We start from the raw sequence: 23,057 nt of genomic DNA on the forward strand, positions 1-23,057 counted from the left end.
CTGTGGTAATAGCTAAAAATCTTTTTTCATATTCTTCCTGCTAATGTATCAGCCTGGGATTTTATTTCTTCTGCTACAAATGGTAAGGCTGCCGAAACCTGTGGCAGTAGGAAGAACATCCCTCACTGCTGTGCTGTAACACTTGTACTTTTCTCTATAGGTATTTGCATCTGATGAGGCAGAAGAAGCATTTTCAGGCTCTGGACTCTGCTATGGCAATGTAAAAGCCATAGAATCGGGAGACCTCCAGGGTCATTTTAATCCAAACATCTGCATAGATGCAGGTTACCCTATCCCTAAGCCAACCTAGACAGATTCCTATACAGCCTCTTTTTGAAAACTTCTGCTGGAGGAGATTCTACAACTTTGAGACCAGTCTTTCATGTCACTAGCCCCCTTCAGCTTGACTGATACTCTAGCTACTTCCCTGTGGTAGGCAATGCCGCTATGTGATGGCTCACACTGAAGTTCTCTGTTCCCTTGATTCCACATGCTTGAGTCCTAGATCTTAGTCCCATAAGAAAAGGCTGTGACAAAATCCATATGTGTTCATGGTGGAATCTGGGAGGTAGCATAGGTCAGAGGATCTTTGGGAGGGGACTTTTGTTTGAAATAATTTTATTGTACCTTGTGCAATGGAGCTCCAGCCCCTGTTGTCCTTGAGTGCTGTCAGAATGCAAATAAGTGAGATATCTGAGGGAGTGGGTGGTGGTGCAGCAACATTTGCTCTGTGGCACTGCTGTGCTGGCAACATACCTACTTGGTATGGGTTTTCCCCATGAACTTGTCTTACCCCAGCATTATTCTGCTATGTGGCCATTTCTTGTGTAACAGCAAATTAAGACCCAATAATCATGACAGTGTTTCCTTACTCTTCCGGATTTTGGGCTGCACTACAAGCTTTACTGCATGAAAGGTATGTGTACATCATCATGTAAATGACTTTGGTCAGTGCAGGCCAGGATAAGCTCTGTATAAGATATCAATCAGTTGATTAGGCCCTCCTGGAATCTTCTCCATAGATATCGGATTGGCTGGAGTGACCAGTGCAACCTGAGAGAGATTTCCGTTACAAAGCCTGAATACAAAGCTGCTTCTGCAGCCCCAGGTTGAAACACACCTGTGTCACCCCCATTCCTTTAGTGAAGCAGGAAGCCATACTCTACACTCCAGGGTCAAATCATGGTTAAATGACATAGTGTACAGTTTCGCTTCACCTAGACTAACTGAAAAAAGGTTCAGCCTTGTTGACTAACTGAGAAATTTGTTCAGACAGCGAAATGCCATAGGCTAGCCCAGGCTGTACCTAACTTATCACAACATATCACCTATATCCTGTGATAAAGGCCTTGAACAGGCTGGAGGAATGTAATGCATGGGAAAGATTAGGTTGCCCCAGTCTCCATCTCTTGCTTTGAATCATGGCTCAGGGCTAGAGCTCAATCTTGCAACTCATTTGTGGGAGCAGCTTTCATTTACATAAATGACTTGCCTCCTAGCTTCATACGGGCTCAGCCCTACGGCATGTTTATAACCTGTGCTAGTATTCCAAGAGCAAGCCTTTTCATGGCTCCAGAGCTGACCTTTAAATCTGAGGATAAAAATGATGCTCAATTCATGGCTTGTCAGGTAAAGAGGAGCTGGAGCACTTGGGAAAGGGGAAAAAGTGAAGGTGAGATCATGGTTTAGGCCAGCAATGATGAACCACTTTGACAAACATGCTACAAATTAAGTATAAAATATGAAAGTCTCTAATCAGCCATTGCCATTGCCTACTACTATTGTATCTCATTGCCCCTGGGATATGGCAACACTGAATTTGGTAGTACCCACACCTGCTGCACTTGTGGCCAAACCCTTCAGCCTGCATAGATTCCTGAATCCTGCCCCTCCCCAACTGTTTCTCTGATCCCCTTCCCCTCTCTTGAGTACTGCCATGACTCCTAGTGCTAATGCCTCCTTTAAATCAGCACCCAGGGCTTGCATGCTAAATGCACCAGCTGCTTGTGCAACTTGGGCTAGAGACAGATATTCAAAAAGCCTAAGCCTGAATTGATTCAATCTTAGTCTAACCTGCAAAGCTTGAACCGGTTTGGAGGTGGATAGAGATCCCCTTTTCATTCTAGGAATGCAGGCACATGCCTGCAGTGGCTTAGGCTAGAAACCGGGGGGCACTAGAACAGCCCTCCTTTCCCTTCCACAAGGCTGAGCTAAGGGGGGGCATGGCCCGGCCCCACCAGGATGCTCTGATTAAGGAGCACCCCCTCCCCCCCCCCCCCCCGCAACCCATCAGGGAGTTGATAACAGTGTTTATCACCCTAACTCAGTGTTTATCACCCATCAACAAAACAAAAGGATCTCTCATTAGTTCAAGCTCTTCTTAAACAGCTTTTCCAAGGAAGGAATGGAAGGACATTACCAGCTACCTGTTGATTAGCTCCAAAAAGCCCTAACCCGATACTGCTGTCTGCCTTTGTCTTGTCTCCCACGGCACAGACGGTAGCCAGCATGTGGTATGCTAGCTAATGCTGAGAGGTGTCTATGTAAGGCAGCAGCGGGGGGGGGGGCTCCCATCTCCCCCTCACCACTCCCTGCAGGAGTGGGGGGGCTCCCCTCTCCCCCTCACCACTCCCTGCAGGAGGAAGCAAGGCAGACCCTTCTGTATGTGTAGTCTCTGCCAGAGCTGCAGCCAGGGACCAGCGAAGAGGGACCAGCTCAGCTCTCTGGAGCAGAGAGCCCTGCCAAGCCCAGAGAGCATGCCAGGATGCTGGGGGAGTCTGATTTAACTTAAACCAGGAAAGGGTCTGGGACAGACATTGCATAAACCAGTTTGACCCAAATCAGTTAAGTCTGATACTACATTCAACCAGGTTTATCTCAAACTGGTTTCAGCCATTTTCAAACTGGTTTATGTTCACTGAACATGTGTTCTGCTACAGGTTTAAACCAGTTTCTGATCACTTAAATTGGTTTACGTGTAATGTCCCTGGCCTGTGTGTATGTATCTTTAATAGTTCAAGTGTTTTGGAATCCTTTAGATGGCAGATCCTCAAAAAATGTAACGTAGCTATTGCCAGCTGATAATGTTGTGACTTATCATTTGTTAAGTTCCTTTTAAAGTCTCTCCTTATTCTACAGCCATTTCTGACAATGGGAATAACAAGGAAGAGAGTGCTTCGTGATAGAGACATACATACAGTGTACCTTAAAAAAAAAAAAAGTTCTGACTATGCTGATCCATCCACACCTCAAGGTTAATCTAAAATATTTGAGGCCTTTGGTTTCAAGAGGAGTTGTAAATGGAGAAAAGAAGGCTTTGGGAAGTTGTAGTAAGCCAGAGTGTGCCACTCCAGGCATTGAGATGGAGCTTTTGTAAACTGTTGCTCCTGCCTTTCAACAAGGAGTATTAACAGAGAGAGGCAAACCTGTTTCTGCTTGGAGTAGAGTTGCATGGATGGAACAAAGACACTGCTTCTGGGTGAACTGTAGATGTAACATTGATGAAAGTGATGAGTTCATAGCACAGGACAGAGTCAAGCACAGAAGTAGATTCAGAAGCTAAGCAAACTATGGAGCTGTGCTAGCTTCCCTAGCTCCTGAATTGATATGTCTCTCCCCAATCTCATCCTAAATGTTAAGCTCTGCCCCTTTTGCCTTGGCATGCTGCATCCATTAATGATCTGACTGTCTGTACACAGTACCTGGATTCACTGTGCTGGACATGCAGCTATCTGCAGCTCCTTTCTCATTGCAATTCTGCCCCTCCAGAGGTCTCTTCCTAAGATGCCATTCTTTCTGCTCTAAACCTGCTCTGTGTCCTGAAAGTGGGGCCTCCAGTCTGATGGAAGTACTTTGGCCAGGTGCTGTAAGGGAAGTGCCCTGTTCCCACCTGCTTTCTGGGGTGGGTGGGCATCCACCTCCAATACTTTTTGCTATTTTAAATCAATATTTTGAAGGTAAGTAAGTCCCTGGTCTGTAATCACAGTCACTGGTACATTTGGGGCAAAGGCTTTTTGGCTGCTGGTGTTATCACTTATTGCAGTTGGTCAGACTTAACAATTGGCTGCAGCAATGGCTGCTTAATTCTCTTTTAAATGTTTCCAGTGCAGCCACTTAATTGGGGGGGGGGGAGAGGAGGAATAAACCCTCTGATTCTGGAAATCCTGTAATCGAATCCAAGCTCTGTCAATCTAATTAGTTTTGAAATGCAGTATCTCCAGAACTTAGAGACATAAATAAGCAGCTTAATATTAAGACCTAGCTGCTTTCCCTAACACTTAATACTGTTATATATTCCAGAACAGACATTTTCAGTAAACAGAATCCTCAGTTGAGATGTCTATTTCCACTTCCCCCTTGGCTGCATTATTTTACCCTTGGCATTTGCCCTCAAAGCAGCTGGCAGGAAGCTTCAAGACCAGGTGGGCAACATAGTGTATTGGCCCTTTCTTCTCTCTCAACTAGGCATCCTGAGTCCTGCTTCACTACAGTGCTGGCTAAAAAGATGCTAATGCAGCTTTAAATCCCAGGGCAGGCAAGATTTAACTGTGTTACATAACCAATTTAATGCTATGCTACAGCCTTGCTAGGCAGGGCCAGCAGCTGATAAAAGCAGGTTATAGTCCCAGTGTTGTCAAGTGTTTATGTGATTAGGTCTTGCCTCTGCTGGAAAATGACTAGTGCTGTTATTTAAGAACATGCAAGCCATATGCCTCAAGGCTCTACTATTTGTCCATTTGGGCCTGATCTAAAGCTGGGTCATGAAGGGACTTGCTCTTTACCAGTTGGAGATGGCTGTATGGCCCAGTAAGTTTTCAGGCAGGGGCAGGAGGGAAGCCGCATTCTCCCAGCTCTCCATTCAGCTGCTGCTACCCCTGCTCTGTGTTCTCAGCATCTCTTGGAGCAGAGCTGTGGGCACATCTACACATGTGCTTTAATACGCAGTAGACCATTTTACTGCACATTAAAGCATCACGTAAAAAATCATGACATTATTCTAATGCGCAGTAAACTAGTCTACTGCACATTAAGTGTCACTAAAGAAGTGTGCAAATGTGCTACTACACATTAGTGTAGCCTAATGTGCATTAATTGAGTACCTCACATTGGAGGTACTAAATTTAATGCACATTATACAAGATGTGTTAATGCACGTGTAGATGCTCCCTGTGGGCAGGAAAGGGAGAAGGGAAGTTGACGTTGGAGCAGCAACCAAAGCCTCCAAGTAACCAGCCCCTTCCTCACATCAGAGCCCCAAATTATTAGCAGGCAGCTCAAATCTTGTTGGGAGTAGCATAGAGTTGTGGGACAAGTCTTCAGGCATTTTGTGGGTGGCAGAGCCAGAAAGGCTGAAAACTACTTGTCTGGCAAAGGAGATGAGACTCAGGCAAGCAGTATGTTAATTCTGACTGCCACTACTCCTGTGCGACCTTTGGCAAGTCAAAGCTGTTTGCTCCCTTGGTTTCCTCATTTGGAAAATTAACTTGCTACTTGACCTTTCTTGAAACCCTTTTTGATGTCTGGGGATCAAGACTGCAGCTGCATAGTTTTGTCACTGGCCATCAGATTTACTGGTGAAAAGAAGGCAAGTGTTACAGTATGGGTTCCCTTGAATAATATTTGAGTAGTTCTAATCTGGCTACTGTAGATTGCCACCTAGCTGTTGTCAGCATCACCTGAGAGGTCTTTCTCTGGCCTGCCCCAGCTCTTTCCCCTTTTTTTTTTAAATATGCCTTTTTTTTCCCCCCAAGCTACCAAATCAATAACCTTTCTATGCAAGCTCATTACAAATGCATTTAGCCCTAGAAGCAAAGGCAGTGTGGTTCTTACATGCCAAACCTCTCTTATCAGAAGCCTTCCTGTTATCTGAAATGGGGTCATGTCCTGGGGGAGGGGGACCTTAGATAAGTGAGGTTCAAGTAACAGCGGCAGCAGGCAGTGTTCCCCAGGCAGCTGCTCCCTGCTGGCAGAATGGCAATCTTATCCCCCTTCCTTGGTTCCAGCCAGCTGGCTTCCCCAAGGCTGGCTGGCTCCGTGACACTTTGGTACACAGCTCTTTACCTGCTGAAATCTCACTTGACTCCACACAGCCCATAGGCAAAAGTGAGATTACAGGCAAGCCGAGCTGTCTGCTGAAATGAATGGGGAAATTGGCCTGTGCAAGAGCTGAATGATTCGGATACTTGTGTTCCAGCATGAGACTTCAGCACAAGAAAACGCACATGTGGGATTGCAGCTGATCTGGCCAGCTGTAGGAAAGCCAGCCAGCCAGCTCTTGCTCTGTAATTGGGGGAACAAAACAGCAGGCTTTGAAGTCTGATGAGGGCTGAGAGAACCTGGCTACACACTTCAAAGTCTGTTGTGCCAGCTCCCCTGACACTGGGATAATGGCAGCAGGACTCTACTGCCGCCCACTCCCTCCTGTGCCTCCCCGCTGACCTTTTATTTGCTAGGGCACTGTTTCTCAACCTTTTTAGACTCAAGGCATCCATCATTAGACTCCAGACACCCTTGGAAAATGTTAGTTCTTAGTTTTCATTAGATTTTTAACTACTGAAAAATAATAGAGCAATACTTCCATTGCAAAGAACTCAAAAAGATCACAACAGGTCAGAATGTGGTTAACATTGTGGATTTCTGTTGGAAATCTCTGGATTTCTCTCATGAATCATGTATGCAGACCTAAAAGTGCTAACGCTCTATGGTACCGCTACCACTGGGACTCTTGAAAGGATCTCAAAGCACCCTGTTTGAGAATCACTGTGCTTGAGCTCACTGCCACTCCATGTGGGGATGAACCGAATCCTCACCACAGGATCAGAGCTGGCCCTGCTGTAACACAGGACCATAAGCTTCAGTGAGCTCTCAGCATGAGTTATGCCAGTGGCTTTTGCTGTTGGTGCTAGAACCCAAATAAATTGAGTGCAATCTGATTACTTGGGGTATTATCATGCTGTTACCCACAGTTCTGGACCGTGTACCTGAGCTAATGTTAACATTAGCAGAAATTTTCCAGGTCAGCTGCCTTAAGTAAGGCCCTCAGCTTCATCAGCCTGCTTTCTGTAAGTTCCTGGGTTGAAATGCCACAGGGGAACTTGTCAACGGGCCCTGGATGAGCCATGGTGACACTGGCTGCGGGCGTAGCACAGCTGCACAGCTAAGCCACCAAAGTTCAGGGTGATGATTGTATTAAAACAATCTTTCTTCACAGCGGGACTTGGGACACTACGCAGAGGGGCTGAAATGGTACAATGGCAGCAGCATTTCTAGTCAAGCAGTGCTGAGGGAGTCACTTGACTTCATGGCTCATTGTGATCTACCAGATCCTTTCTAAACTCTTCACTCCACAGGTGTTAACAACACTCTCTTTTTAATGGTCTTGTTGTTTCACCAGTCAAGCCACCCTTTGTTCTGCAAGTCTGCTGTCTGCTAGCTGCTCCTGGTCACAAAGATCCTGTGTCACAGCAGATTGTTTTTAACTCATTCTAACAAAGTTATATGTGTTTGCTTCCATCTTAAACTGAACCATACAGCCCAAGACTACTACTGAATCTTCTTGTTTCTTTTCAATTGGAGAAAAATGTGTTGTTTTATATGTGATGGTGCATGTACCAGGTGAAACCCCTCCTTTTCAAAATTCCAGATCTGTCCATGGCAGATCTTCTCACTTCAGCTTGAATTGCTTCTGTTTCCTGCTGAAATGTGTAGCCTTGCTTGTCCCCATCTTCAAATGCCACCTCAATCCAATGCAGATGCAAAGGAATGGTCTCACTTTCCATACCCTCTTTCCAAAATATATGATAGACCTCCACTGTCTTATGGTGCAGACAGATCAAGGGATCAATCTGATGCCAAAATCCTTTCAAAATGCCAAACAGGGCGAAATCAGATGCCATTTTCATGGACTATTACAGTTAGGACTGACAGCTCTGTGTCAGGTTTTCAGATTGTTTTCAGGGGTTTTTTTTTATAATTTTGCCAACGTGAACTGTTTGGGTTGAAATTTTCCATTTTAGCAATTACCACAAATGAAGCTACAGAAAAGCAGGGGCAGGAGTTCTTTAAAAGAAACAAGAAACATTGTATTACATTAAAGGAAGTTGCAGTGCATTAGCCCAAGGCCAAGGGGATACATTAAGATTGTCCAGGTCACACTGTTTCTAGTACTTCCCAACCCTTTGAGTGCTTGGCTTTGCAACCTAGTAGTATCTGGGTGGGTGTTGGTTTTTCTTTTGTATAATAACAGATTTATAATGGGGCTCCCGTATTCCACTTATTTCAGTCGGGGATTGAGCTGACCCTGCAAAAGCAGTGAGAGATGACAGCATTTACCCCCAGAGGGCGCTAGGGTAACACTTGTCATTAGCCATCAAGACGGAAGAACAGGCACTTCATTGCCGATAAATATGTACTTAATTCCCTAGGAGCTCAGGCTGGGCTGCTTTGTGTCTTTCACTCTTCCCTGTTCCTCTCTCCTCTCCCTCTCTTTTTCTGTCCTGGCAACTGGAAGATAAATTTGCTAAATCTCTATCAGCTGATCTTGCTTCACTGATGTGGTTTCTAATGGAAATGACAACTTCTAACTGGCTTTGTAAAGACTTGTGATCCCTTCCCTCTTTCCACCCTGCTGCCTTGATCAGTCCTGCCACATGTTTTGTTTTCCCACTTTACCAGGGAGCAGGAGTGTGATTTTTAGCCTGCTCAGTCCTGAGGGCAGAGCTGTCACTCTTTGTAAAGGGCTGTACACACCAGTAGTGCTGGGCAAAGCAGTGTTATCCTCTCTGGTTTTCTATTACAAATGTAAAGATCAATTCACACATTTGTGTTAGACTTGGAACTATACTGCTCCCTTTCGTGCTTTGTTCCCACAGTATGTGGTACTCAATGAGTTTGATCTCTCAGCTTCCTCTTGGTAGCTCTGTTGGGGCAACGATGACAGTTTTCCTCCCTTAGCACTGGTGGGGGCATGGGAGGGGGGGTGTTGACTTGTGAACTTTGGCTCTGAAGAGCCAGGGGCATCCACTTACAGGAACTTACTTTCAGCATGGCCCCTGCTCCCTTATTCCCATGAGTGTTTCACCTGAGGATGGAGTAACTAGGCAAAAATCACCATTGACTTACTCAAGGAACATTGCCAAAGACTGGAGACATTTGCTTCATTGCATCCCACTCCACCCCACCACACAGCCTCCCTTCCCAACTGATCGCCTTACTTTCAATGGAGAGGTGCTCTCAGGATTAATGTGTCCCATACTAGGTTGCCAACCCTTTGAGACTGGCCAGGAGTCTTCCAGAATCAGCATTGACCTCCTGGTGACTATTGAAAGCAATCCGGGGGATTGATATTGTGGACAGTTTGAACAGTACAATTAATGACGTTACATCATGTTGGGGGAAAAAAACCTCCCAGAATAGCTTCAGTCAGAGTTGGCAACCCTAGTCCCATAGAGCTTGCTTTCCTTCCAAATGTGAATATGTGCAATGCATGTTAGCATCTACCTCCTGGCTGCTCCCCCTCTATTGGCAGGGGAAGAGAGGTCAGGATTTTGCTGTCAGCTCCCTGATTTTCCTTTCTGGCTGCACATGAGGGAGAAAAGAAGGACATCCTGGGATGCGGCTTCCTACCTACTAGGGCAAGTCTGTCCCCAAGGTCTCTGTCTAGTCCTTGGGCCTTGTATAGCGCTGAGGTCCTTGTCTCTAATGGACCCTGAGTGGGAGCCAATAAAATCATGAACTTTGCAGTAAGAAGCCTCTGCCTTTACCTCTTGCACCTGCAGACTGTCTAATGAATCAGTTTATCACAATATAGACCATAGATTCATAGATGCTAGGGTCAGAAGGGACCTCAAAAACATCATTGATGTTTGTTTTGTTCTTTAAATGAATGGTGCTCCCCATCCCTGCCTGGTGGGATGAAGCAAACAGGGCTTGTTTTACACTCTGTGTACCCACTGCAAGTCTCTGAACCAATCTTCTGTTTCAGCTGATGCCCCAGCAGTGCTGTGGGGAGCTGCACAATTCAGGATTAAACGATCTGTGTCAAAATTTGTCCTAGGAAAATGTGCCTTTCTGAAAGCCCCTCTAATTCAAACCATTTCCTCCCATTAGGCCAGGCGTCTAGGGAGAGGCTGAGCCTTTCATCATGCCTATGTCCCTCTCCTTGCATGTTTCATGTGTGCACAGAGGAGAAGCACAGAGAGCCATGAAAGCACAAAAAAGCAGCAGCTTGAAGCTGACAATCAGAAAGGTCACGGTGTTTTAAATCTTCCTGTTTACATGAATGGAAAAGCAGCAGTGGGGAGGACTCTAGGTCCCAGGTGCTGGCAGCAGGAGAGAGGTGTGCCAATGCCCTGCTGCAAGCTGTTGTCAGACCCTGGAGCCAGTCGTTACGAAGAGCAGCATAACTAGAAGTGGACGGCTGGGCCACCAGCCCCAGGCACCAATTCTGAGAGGGCACAAAAATGGCAGCTGCAGCTGTGTCCATGCTGCTGCTTCTCCAGACCTGGTTACCACTGCTACCCGGGGTGCAGTAACTGCTTGTTATTCCACTCGTCGCAAAACCCAAGAGTCACATTTCTGAAGCTTCCCCCCGGTGCCCCTTTTTCTCCCCCATCTCTCCAAGTTTCCCCACAGATCTGCAGATACTCTTGGTATCACTGGGCCTTTGACATGCCGGGGCCGGCTCTCAATGCTTGCTTTGCTCAAGGGGTGTTTCACAGGCCTGTTCAAACTGACGATGAGGTGTGATGTCCCACGCCGCCACCCCCACTTCTGCAGGATGGCATCTTGGAAGCCTGTAAAGCAAGAAATTAGTGGAGGAAACTTTGCAGCCTGGTCATAAAAGTGAATTGAATCAAAATCCCGCTTTTAGGAGGGCAGATTCAGATGAGGTAATATACAGCTGCGAGGCCACCCTTGGTTTCCTAACTCAAATGCCTGTCTGTGTTTTTAAAAAAATCTAAGAAGGGACAGCTGTTTCCTGGCTGATGGATGCTTTCAAGAAATGTAGCATAAGGAAGGCCCTAGGACTTGCAAATCTGTGTTGAGATGTAAACCAGAGGCCTGGAGAGGGAGGGGAGATCACTGCATCAGCAAGCCTTAAGTTATACCATTGAGGACACAGTGGTCCCATGGGTACTCATTAGCCACAGAAGTCTGGCTAATGGACCGATTCGATGCTGGGCTGGGGCAAAGACTGTTCTCAAGGGAAAATGGGGGTGTGGGGAATGGCACTAGTGAATTAATCCGATAGACTCTTCCTGCTCAAAAAAGCAAAGTCTGTGTCACAATGGTGTACCAGGGGCTGCTGGAGTTCCCCTCTTGTCCGTAAGTGAGGAAGCCTGGTGCAATAAAGGATCCTTTCCCTGGTCTTGTAAAGCTACTGGTGTGAACCCCAATCAGCTGAATTTACTGCTTTCAGGTTTTCTGTATATGCAAAGCATATACGCATTTTCCAGGTGAAATAGGTTGTCCATGGCTAAAACCCTATTGGACTGGCTCTTCTTCCTCATACAATCATACAGTCTCTGCTAGGGTCAGAGGTTTGGTTATGTTTGTTAATTCGCAGTCTTTCTGTTGCTTAAATTAAATAAAACCTCAACACCCATGGGAGGCAGATTTCAGCCCCTTGGGTTGAGCAGAAGTTAGTGTCCCATCAAGGCCCCCTGTTAAATGTAAGGAGTGACCTTTACTTTGTATTACCTAGTGCTAGCTGCACGCTAGATCTTCCACAGATAGGAAAGAAGCCACAGACACATTTAGTGAAGAGCTCAGTCTCTGCAGACAGCACATCCGCCCTGGGCAAGTGGGAACTAAAACGGGGTGATAGTGGCAGGGTTTGGCGGCACTGGTTTCATGCGTGTGGCTTTGAGCAGCTGTGACACAGCACTGCAGCGTTCAGTCTTCTCCCCGGTTTTTCAGAAACCACAATGCGAGTCTGGCGACTTCCTTCCCATTGCTGTCAGAGAAAGCTTTAGCATTGCCTGAAAAGGGCTTTCTCCCTTCAGCCCATTTGCCATTGTTCCCAATGGGGTCCATCCAGTGCTCAGTGCCCCTGCTCTTCCTCATCCTGGGTGAGTATCATGGAAGACATTGCTGTCCTTCTCTCTAGCTAGCCTGGGCAGTGGGAGGTGTGGTCTAAAAGGAGGGTTTCCTGGGACAGCCACCCCAGCCTTTCCACTAATTCCTTTGTCAATGGGGCTCTTTGGTGGCTGCCCTCAGGAAGGTTGAAGTGCCCTTAGGATCCTGGGTGTCTTTTGGCACTGACCACTGCCTCTCCAACAAGGACTGTTAGGACTCAATGCAGTCATATTTCCTTCCCCCATGCCTGCCCACTGGCTTGGCATGGCTCTTAGGCGCATTGGGGTATGGCAGGGGTATAGGTGTACTTTAGTGTGGGAGAAGTGAGGGTGCTTTCTGTTACTTGCCTGCTTGTTGCATGCCCTTGCTATATTGCTGTGCCATTCTCTTTTTGAGATAATCCTGCTCTCTCCTGGATATCTGGCCAGAAGCCCCTTAATCTCACTGGGAGTAGAGGTACACACTGTACAACTGCTGACAGCCAGATGGTGCAAGGTGCATAACTTTTGTTTGGTCCATCCCTTTAGGATGATCTCACACTAGACTTTCAAGTTACACCATTGTTTCCATCCCTGTGTAATTTGGCTGGTCTCCCTGTGGAAATGCAGCCTGCTGCTTGTGTACTGTTTTGTATTTGGCTTAGGGAGCTAGCTTATTTAGAGCATGGCATCCAGTGTAGAGCAAAGCAGCTCTGCTCCAGAAAGGGAGAAAAGATACAGCCGTGTGGGCTCTGCCCCTTCCCTAAACTTGTTCCATTCAGGCCATAGGCAGGCCAAAGGGGTGAACTCAAGTGTCTGGAAAGCTGCTCTTTCCTCCCAGAAAGCCTCTCTTGGCACCTTCTCCCATCTGGGCATTGCCTCAAACTCGGTTTCTCAGGGCCTAGCCAAAAAACTTCAAAAGCTAACAGATGCCTAAAGTAAGGGTCTGAGTTCTCTGCATTTCTACATGTCTGCACTCCCAAGAGCTTTTCTTGTACCTTTTTCCCATTTAATATCTCCTTTACCTTTTCCCCCCTCCCACACCCAACCCTCAATTTTAGCTCATTGCTGCCTGTACTGTCCAGGCAGTAACTAATCATTGGTAACTAACCTTTGAGTAACCAACATTTGGTCTCTTAATGCTGCCTTCCCAACTAGTAGGTGGTTTTTGTAACCTTCTACCCTGGCTGTGTTACCTGCTGGCAGAATGTGTCTATGACTGTAGACCTTTCTCCATTGAAACATCTTATCCTGTTTGTTATGCTCCCTTGATCATCAGGCTTTGCTTTATCTGCCTCTTTAAAAATGTGGTGCTTGGATTTCAGCTCTGTCTCCTGCCTCCGACCCATCCAGAAGAGACTTACATGGGGCTGAGGGAAGCATAATAATTATTAAAGGGACACTGATTCATAAAACACTAAGTCTTCAGTTTGGATGTGCAGTGACTGCTGCTCTCTGTGCAAATAGGGTATTTCCACACACATCTGTACTCATGCTGTTACATGACTTCCCTCTTAAGCACAAGCACAAGCAAATTAGGCCTGTGATTGCAAACTTGCACTTGTAACAATCAGATTCCATATACCTTTTAAAAACCTAGATCCTTCCCATTTTTTCTATTGTTTTTGGTAATATAGTCACTGAAGAACCTGTATTGCCATATGCAATAACTACATAGTACATGGCACTGTTTTGTTCTTTGTAAGCAGGCCTTTGCTTCAGCCAGAGGGTAGTGACTGTTCAGAAAGGGCCTCTTTACCGGGTGAGAGGTTACAACATCACCATTGCATGCAATGTGAGTGGCTACCAGGGTCCCTTGGAGCAGAATTTCCAGTGGTACATTTACCTGCCCTCTGCCCCAAATCAAGAAATACAGATCATCAGCACCAAGGACCCCTCCTTCTTTTATGCCAAGTATGCACAGCGTGTCCGGAGCAAAGAGATCTATGTGGAGAGGCTCCAAGGAGATTCTGTCCTGCTGCACATCACTGAGCTCCAGGACCAGGATGCCGGAGAGTACGAGTGCCACACGCCCAACACCGACGAGAGGCACTTTGGGAACTACAGCGCCAAGATGCACCTATCGGGTAGGTTCTAGAAAAGGAGGGCCACCACTCTGTTAGCTCCACCCTTGCTGTTCAGTTGCATGCTGGTGGGGATGGGAGAATATGATGGTTCAGGCTTTTATAGTTCTCTTACACTGACAGCAACCCCCCATGTGTGAGCAGCCTCATTTACTGGAGTATAGTATGAAGGGGGTGGTGAGAGTGCTTTAGGATCCTCCAGAGTAACCTGCCTCTTCCCCTACTGCTTCCTTCCTCTGATTAAGAGGGAGCTGGTGGTGACAGATGGGTTTGAGGGGCAGCAAGCAAAGTGAGGTAAGGCGGTGCCTGGGAGAGGAGATAAGGTGACCAGGGCCTGGTGGTTGAGACTTCTGTTCTTCCCCATCTGATGTGTTTTGCTGTTGCCCCAGGACAAGAATCCTGGAATTTTCTCAGCAGTCACAAATCCCTCACTTCATCTACAGAAAAGGAGGAACTGTGTTCCTCCAAGGCAGGGAAGGACACTGTACTATGTGCTTCCATGACTTCTAATAATTTTCCTGATGTAATTACTAAAGATCACGTTGAAATACTTTGGAGGGTAAAAATATACAGGCCTTGAACATTGACCATCAGCATCCTTCAAAGCAGGCTTACAAGACATGGGAGTGTTATTGGAAAGGGTGACAGCTATAAAGGAAGGCTTTGGAAAAGAGTAGAGTACCAGGAGGAAGGAGGAGGAACCTCTTTCTTGAGCTTGAGGTAAAAGTAAATTGGGATTGGAAAGGGAACCATGACTGAGGGAAGTTCATGCATTTTGGAGCTCTCCTACCTAAATGGTGATGCATTATTTTCAGGAGACAAATGGATGGAAACCTCTAAGAAGCCTGAATGCTCTGCTCCCTGCCCAAATTTTTTCTGTTTCCTAATGTTGTGCCACCTTGTACTTTTGGCCAGGAAAGGCTGGACATGATTTACTCTGGAGCCTTTTAACCACAACCAGGTTAAATGGAAAGGAAGCTGTACTATGTGCCTCCATGTCTTCTAATAATTTTCCTGATATAGTTAGTAAAGATCACATTGAAATACTTTGGAGGGTAAAAATATACAGGCCTTGGAAAGGTCATATAAAAGGGCAATGTAGAGCAATTAGCACTTACAAGCTGTCAAAGGGCTGGAATATTGGCTACAAGTGGTATTGAAAGGGTGATGCTACACAGAAATGTCCCTTCTGCCCTGAAGGACAAGCTTTGAGTCCACGGTGACATACATGGTTTCTACAGCAAATGGCCATTTTGGCTGTCTTTTCTTGTGTTTAGTGATTCCAGACACTCTCTCGGCCAGTATGAGCCCCCAGACTCTGGACCAAATGGAAGGAGATCCACTGGAGCTTACATGCGAGGTTTCAAAATCTACTGCTCAGCACACCCACCTGTCTGTTGGCTGGTACCAGATAGCCAGAGATGGTCAAGTCATGGAAATCCTTTCCCTATCCAAGGACTTTGTGCTGTCTCCAGGATCTTCTTACAGGCAGAGGTTTTTGTCAGGGGACGTGCAGCTGGGCAAGATCGGAGACACCACATACAAGCTCTCCATCAGCACAGTGAGACCCTCTGACCAGGGCCAACTGTACTGCGAGGCAGTGGAGTGGATTCAGGACCCTGATAAGACATGGAAAGATATTTCTCGGAAACAAACCGAACAGACATTGCTGACTGTCACAAGCCTTGGTAAGATGCTTACAGCATATCACTGATTTATGGTATTGATCTAAAATGGCCTTGGCTTACATTTGAGTACTTGTAAAGGGATCCTAACCTATTCACAAACTTGCATAGTGGGCCCAGTTTTCTTGTACATCAAAGCTCCTTTACAAAGCTAATATGGTATAAATGCAAGTCAGGCTTCTTGAGGTTCTGGAGACCCTGGGGAATTATGTGCACAAAAGTTCAAAATTATGTGCTGAGTCCTGGGGGCTGCACATGGTGGCAAAGGACTGGCCTGGCCTGTCCCGCTGACATATGGCTTTGGATCAGACTGGGCTGGCTCCATGCCAGTACATGGGGCTTGCGGCACTACAGGTGGAAGCCATGTGCCATTGGGCCAGGCCAGCTGCATACTTCTACATGGGCCTTCCTGCTGGAGTGCCGGAAGCCACACGTGGAGGCATGGAGCCCGCCCAGGCTGATGGCATGCAGACTAGGAGCCATGGGGAATCATGCACCATCAGGCCAGGCAGGCTCCGTGTCTCCACATGCAGCTTCCTTCCCCATATGCTGGCCTGGAGCCAACCTGGTCTGGTTCAAAGGTGTGCAGCAATGGGCTAGGCTGAGCTGGCTCTCTGCCAGCACGTGCAACCCCTGGGACTCAGTTGGAGACATGCGTTACTGGGGGCTCTGCCTGCCATGACCATGAGTGCCCTGAGGGCCTGAAGCAAAGTCTGTGCACCATGGAAAGGCAGGGGGATGTGGCGGGGAGGCCCACACCCACCCACAAACCCCACACCCACCACCCCATCCTACAGGGAGGAGCTCCCCTCCCCACTCATCTGCATGCACCACCATGCTCGGTGACTCTACATGGGGCTCCTAAGTGCCAGGAGCCCTGCAGGGGTGCTTACACAGAGTCCACCCAAGTTGAATTATGCAAAGTTACGCAATTATGCATGGTCATAACTTTTATGTGCAAAATTTCGCGGGTGCATAATTGTGTCATTCTCCGGGGTGTAACCAATGTATTTGCAACTGTTTCATGTCACATCTGGTCTTTACACTATTATAAATTACACAAGTATTTGGGAGAGACAATCATTTCTCCTGTGCTGCACACCATAAGCATTACTACAGTGCCTTACAACTAGGTTGTGGAGGGAGTAGGTAATAGTCTGTCTGTCTTGAATGAATGTTACCCCAGGAGGATCTACAGACACCACTTGCCTGGTGTAGATTTATCCCTGATTTTCCTGGAGTAATTCTATACTGGATTCTAATAATTTACTAGAAGCCAGTGTAGGACTGAAAATTGTGTGCCCACTCCTTTTTTTTTTTTATATCAATTACTCCAGTGTGTATTTGTCTCATGCCCAGGGCCTGTTTCTCTAAGGCCTTTTCCCTCACCCACAAGGTCATTAAGTCACTGCACAAAATAATGTCCCTTCCTGCAGCCGAGTGAACAGCCATGAGATTTCTCGAGATTTCAACCCTGACAGCTCTTGTCTGAGAAGCGTCCTCTGGGTTTAGTCACCAGACATTCCTCAGAATGCCGAAGTATTAGCAACCCAAAGTCTCCAAAATTAAAAGCTGGGCTTAAAAAGGTTAAGCTGGGTTTAAACATAATGAGTTAAGTTAGGGTGGTTCTTTGCTTTCTGGTATCTGAGTCCTTTTAGTTCTTTTAAGTGAAAGCTGAGATTCTCATGTGTTCACCTAACTCCAGGAGCTGGGGATTTTTTTTAAAACCCACCAAATGCCATGAGACCTTGGTTAATTAGCAAGAATTGGCAAGTGAGGGTGGGGTAAGCTTTTACTGATCTGCTCCTTCATCCAACAGCAGGAGGCAGGGGAGGATAGCTACAAGGGCCCTTTATTATATTCTCCTGGACACAGAGTGTGTGCTTCTATAGCCACTGGCGAGGTTATATGACATCCAGTTCTGTGCCTGATCTGTACAGACATTACATTGCTGCAGCCCATGGCCAAAGTGACTTTTGAATCTCTACTTCAAAGCTGTAGCAACTAGTACTAGAGCTGGGGAGATTACTGACCCAGGCCAGTTGCACTAGCTTTTATTTTGGACTGCGAGCACCAATGCAATGTGATAGAACTACAGTGAAATCACAGTGGGAGCGAGCAGCAGGCAGACTATTTAGGAACTGAAAGCACAGTACATAGAAAATAATGCCCTGAGACTTACAAGCTGTATCATCTGTGACCTCAAAGGAGGGAAAAGTACACTAGTCGACCGCATTTGATATCACAGTTCCATTAACCGCCAAATAGCCTGCATTCTGGAGCATTATATACACATCAGCAGACAACACGACAGATATTGTGTTGTGCTCCAAAACAATTGATCATCAATTTAATTAATCTTCCATTGATGATTTATTAACATGTCATAAATGTTTTTTTTGTGTGGCCTCTTCCTTGAAAGTGTAAGTCAGGGGGTCTCATGTTATGCTTTGGAAAGGTACTGGGAATCAGTATGAAATGCCTGGCTTACATTAGCCTCCCTGATAAAAATGAACACATTTCCCAGAGAAGATTTTCAAGCTGTCGGAACAGTTTTGCCTGTCTCTCAGTGGATTTTATAAATTAAACTGTTGCTTATTGAGCACTGTCATTCAGATTGGCACTATACTGGAGGGAGACCTGGTCCTTGTCCCATGGGAGCTACAATCTAAATGAGACAGACAAGGCAGTTCAGAGGCATAATTGGCTGGATGAGCAGATGAAGCTGCAAACTCCGAGTGGTTTTCATGAAGTTGATTTTTTTTCTTTAGTAGATTAGCACTGCAAAAAAGGTCTTGTGAAAGAAGTGTGCTTTAGGGACAGTAGAACGGTTATTATGGACCACATCCTGCACCCAGGGAAGTCAGTGACAATTCTCCCATTTAATAGATGCTGAGGCACTAGGCCAAGGGAACTGTTGTAAGCATGAAGGCAACAGAGAGCAAAGGCAGAGCCTTGAATAGGGTCAGGGTAGATACAGGAATGAGAAAAATGCATGCTACTGAGACTGGTGTCAGGGCTTTGAAGGTAAACGTGAGGAGATTGAACGTGCAGGGGCAGGGGTTCTCAAACTTTGTGATACCGCAACCCCGAGTGCTGGATGGTGGTGGCAGGGGATGGGGAGCTCGCATGCAGCAGCCACTGCTGCCACTCACCACTTCCCCACATCACCACACGTACCCCCTGGGAAGTTTGCAGCCACCTTTTAAGTTGCTCACAACCCCCCATGGGGTCATAACCCACAGTTTGAGAACCCCTGTGCTGGGGAATTCAGCAAATGGTGTCAAAATAAGAAAACAAACTGATAGATGCACACTCCAGAGGGTAGGGAACGATTTGCAGGCAGACCTGGACAGGTTAGAAAAGTGGGCAGAACACAATAGGATGCAGTTCAACAAGGACAAGTGCAGAGTGGTTCACCTAGGGTGTAAACATATCCAGCACACCTATTGGCTGGGGAATGACCCTCTCAGCAGCACAGAAGCGGAAAGGGATCTCTGAGTCATAGTGGACTCCAAAATGAACGTGAGTTGTCAGTGAGACAAAATCATCAGCAAAGCTAAATGCACTTTATTATGCATTAGCAGATGCACGACAAATAGAACCAAGGAGGTGATACTTCCCCTCAATGCAGCATTGGTCAGACCACAGTTGGAGTACTGCATCCAGTTTTGGGCGCCGCACTTCAAGAAGGATGTTGATAGATTTGAGAGGGTCCAGAGGAGGGCCACTCATATAGTCAGGGGCTTACAGGACAAGTCCTATGAGGAGAGACTGAGGGACCTGGACCTCTTCAGTCTCCACAAGAGAAGGCTGAGAGGTGATCTTGTGGCCACCTACAAATTCATTAGGGGGACACAGCAAGGGATCAGAGATGCTCTGTTCACCAGGGTGCTTTTTGGGGGTAACAAGGAACGATGGTCACAAACTGACAGAGAGCAAATTTAGGTTAGACATCAGGAAGTACTTCTTCATGGTAAGGGTGGCCAGAATTTGAAATGGGCTTCCAAGGGAGGTGGTGCTCTCCCCTACCTTGGGGGGCTTTAAGGGAAGGCTGGATAGGCATCCGGCTGGGGTTATCTGACCCCAGCACTCTTTCCTGCCTAGGCAGGGAGTCGGACTCGATGATTTGTTGAGGTCCCTTCCAACCCTAGTATCTATGAATGGTGTATAAGGCAAGTTGTTCTCATAGAAGAACTTTCAAAGAGGGGGGTTGACTTGAGAGGTAAGGAGGCCAGATAAGAAAGATGGTGGCTACAGTAGAAGATGATCAAGGCTTGGTCTAGATTAATGGCCAGGGTGGAGGAGAAAGAGCAAGATTTAGCATGTTTGTGGTAAAAGAAACGGCTGTCTAAATGATTATATAAAATAGGTCATCGAGCTGTGCACAATGTGTGAGTAAGGTACTGACAAGCTCTGGTAAAATACTGCAGAAATGCTCTCTGTGGGCAGTCATTTGAATGCCAAATAGGTGGTTGGTTTGATTAAATTTCCTAGGTCTTATTATTTACTAGACACAGGAATGGCTTTTGATGTTTACTATTGTTTTGAGAGTGGCCACTGTTCACACAGGCAGACAAGGTTCCTTCACACACGCACACACACACCACCTGCAAAAAGAATATTTGCTTTCCATTATCCTCCTGTTTTAAAAGTTTCATCGTCCTATCAGGAAGCATTCTGTTACCCATCACACATTATGATTTAGGAAGAGAAATTATTAATTAAACAGTTTTCTCAGTCTCTTGGGCATTTTCATTCCATTTAGATTCAGATATTAGGCTCCTCACAGTCAGTCTGCGCATTTTACACCAGTATTTGAACTGTAAACCACTTGATGTATGGTCAAATTCCCTCATTGTTCCTATAAGCCATTCAGTAAATATCTGGGAATACCAGAACTGCCTGCAGAAACTGAGTCTTCAGTTTATGGAATTGTTTAGAAACAGACAGTTTAAATTCATTGGATAATTTATCTTCAGTAAATAATCACAGTTCAAGAACCAGTTATATCTCCATCTTCAGGCAATAGCACATACAGTATTGTCTGGGGAGATGAGTATCATCTATGTAATGTTGATGGAAGAAAATAAAACAATGGCCGTGTTGACTGCCTGACCTGGTTGCATGCCCAGAGGCATGGTCATGTTCTAAACTTTATTTCTGTACAGACATTTCATGATTTCATGATCATTCGGTGCATGAGATTTTGGTACAGGTCACATTCTCCAATCCATAACCAATGAGCAGTTTTCACTTAAATCTTGTTCCAAGTCACCTTTGGGATGTTTTCAAATGTTGAGAATTCCTGAAGGGTTCCTCAGCAAGTAAGAGTGGAAATGACAAGCCAGGGTATATTAGCCCTAAAAATATTTGGAACAGTCTGTCTGAAAGGAGAATCCTATCAAAGCAACCCAGTTGATTAAGGTTCTCTTGAAATTTTTTGCAATTTAAGAAACTTTCCATTTTCTTCACAGGGGTTATATCAAGCCCTTATAAAGTTTAGAGAAAAACACCTTAATCCATCCCAGCATAGCCAGTAGCCCAGCGTTCAGGGCACCTGCCTGTGATACAGGAGACCCTGGTTTGAGTCCCTGCTGTGTTTAACACCAGTAACTTGAACCTCAGTCTGCCCGATCGGGGGTGAGGACCTTGGAGTAGGCTAGACTCTGTCTCCCCTTCTCTCTGATCTAGTGAATTAACAAACTGGAACAGCTCAAAAGACAAGATTGAAAAAGACCAATCCAACCACAGTGAATGGACTGATAAGTGCAGTCACCTATAGGCTGCATGAAACAAAGATTCAGAGCACTGGCCTGAATGAGGCAGAACTGAGTCTCCCGTATGCTAGGTGAATGCTCTACTCATTGATGTATCACCTGTTATGAGGTGGATGGAGGTCTGTCTGTGGTTTGAATCAGAAATTCAATCCTGGAGCGGAGGTACCTCTCCTTGTGAAAGCTTCATTGGACTTGTGCGTTGCAACAAAACATTTTGCTTATAACGGATAAGTATTTTCCAGTGAAAAACAGTTTTTGTGTCAAAACATTGTTCCCTACCTCTCCTAACTCTAACAAAGCTAGGAGTAGGAAGGGAAAAGTCTACAAGGGTTTTAAAATACATGTCCTGCTTTTGTCTTTCCACAGAGAGGGACTTCCATGTCAGTGCTGCTGCTAGTGAAAGTTCCCTTGCTGAAGGGATGCCGTTGCAGTTAAATTGCCTTGTGAATTCACAGAACAGCAAGGACAGATGGTTCCAAGTAATTTGGCTCTTTAAAGGAGTAGAGGTAGCCAGAATTGACCCAAATGGGGTACTTGTCTTGAAGAATGAGTATGAAGAGAGAGCTAGATTGGGACAGCTCCAACTGGTCAAGAAAAGCAGTGAAATGCATGTCTTCAATATCTATCAGGTAGGGCTGAAGGATAAAGGCACGTACAGCTGCGAAGTTTCAGAGAAGGAAAAGACGCCTACAGGTTTCCTCACCATCCGCTCTAAGCCATCACCAGGCACTGATGTCAATGTGAAGCCAATAGGTCAGTTAAACAAAATGACTTTTCTTCTGAAGGAAATATGAAATGATTCATGGCTTGAGGTCTGTTGCTATATGGCGAGCCGCCCTGGCTGTGGCCAGCCCACAATGCTGCTTTTCCCCAAAGGCTATGGGTGTGCTGTAAGTGCTTTGTACAATAATGCTATTAATGTGTCTATTGCAGTAAGCAGCAAGAAAAGTGCAAACCTCCAACTCGGTATCCTCACACCTATTTGTGCAAGATCAAGCACACAGACCTCCAAGATGGATGGGTTTCTCTCTTCAGCAAGCACAGGACTTCTCTGTCTCCTGTGGTTCCTTTTGAGGAGACTACCCAGACACACAGGAGAGAGATCCTCTTTTTGGTGTGATCACAACTGTTTCCATCAGAGCACTTTCCTTTTTGCATTTATCAAGCTCTCCTGCTAGACATGTTTATAATACTCTGTGGTAGTAGCCTCCAGCTATGTTTGGGGTGATTCCTGTAGAATAATGTAATAATTTTAATATCAAATTGGTTCAATGTGCTGTATTTGGACACATACTTTGACTTGTTTTATCATGGCAAGCTGTTCTATCCAGTATGACAAAGGCTGAAAACACCTTATGACTGCATGAGGACTGGGGCTCAGGCGATCTGGGTCTTGTTCCTGGTTCTGGCACAGGGGCCTTGAGCAAGTCACTCAGTTGCCCATCTGTAAAA

The 23,057-nt window shown here is 46.0% G+C and overlaps 1 protein-coding gene across 1 annotated transcript in view; it reads left to right on the top strand.

Moving 5' to 3' along the window:
- The first annotated feature begins 1,524 nt into the window (after positions 1–1,524).
- LOC102566363 (immunoglobulin superfamily member 2) overlaps positions 1,525–23,057 on the top strand; it is a 37,198-nt gene continuing 15,665 nt past the window's right edge. Inside the window, exons 1-4 of the mRNA XM_059724328.1 lie at positions 1,525–1,672; positions 13,763–14,143; positions 15,418–15,828; positions 21,972–22,358. Of these exons, the coding sequence (XP_059580311.1) occupies positions 1,525–1,672; positions 13,763–14,143; positions 15,418–15,828; positions 21,972–22,358 (1,327 nt within the window). The remainder of the gene's footprint in view (positions 1,673–13,762; positions 14,144–15,417; positions 15,829–21,971; positions 22,359–23,057) is intronic.

Source organism: Alligator mississippiensis, chromosome 1 (assembly GCF_030867095.1).
Source record: "Alligator mississippiensis isolate rAllMis1 chromosome 1, rAllMis1, whole genome shotgun sequence".
Classification (NCBI taxonomy): domain Eukaryota; kingdom Metazoa; phylum Chordata; order Crocodylia; family Alligatoridae; genus Alligator; species Alligator mississippiensis.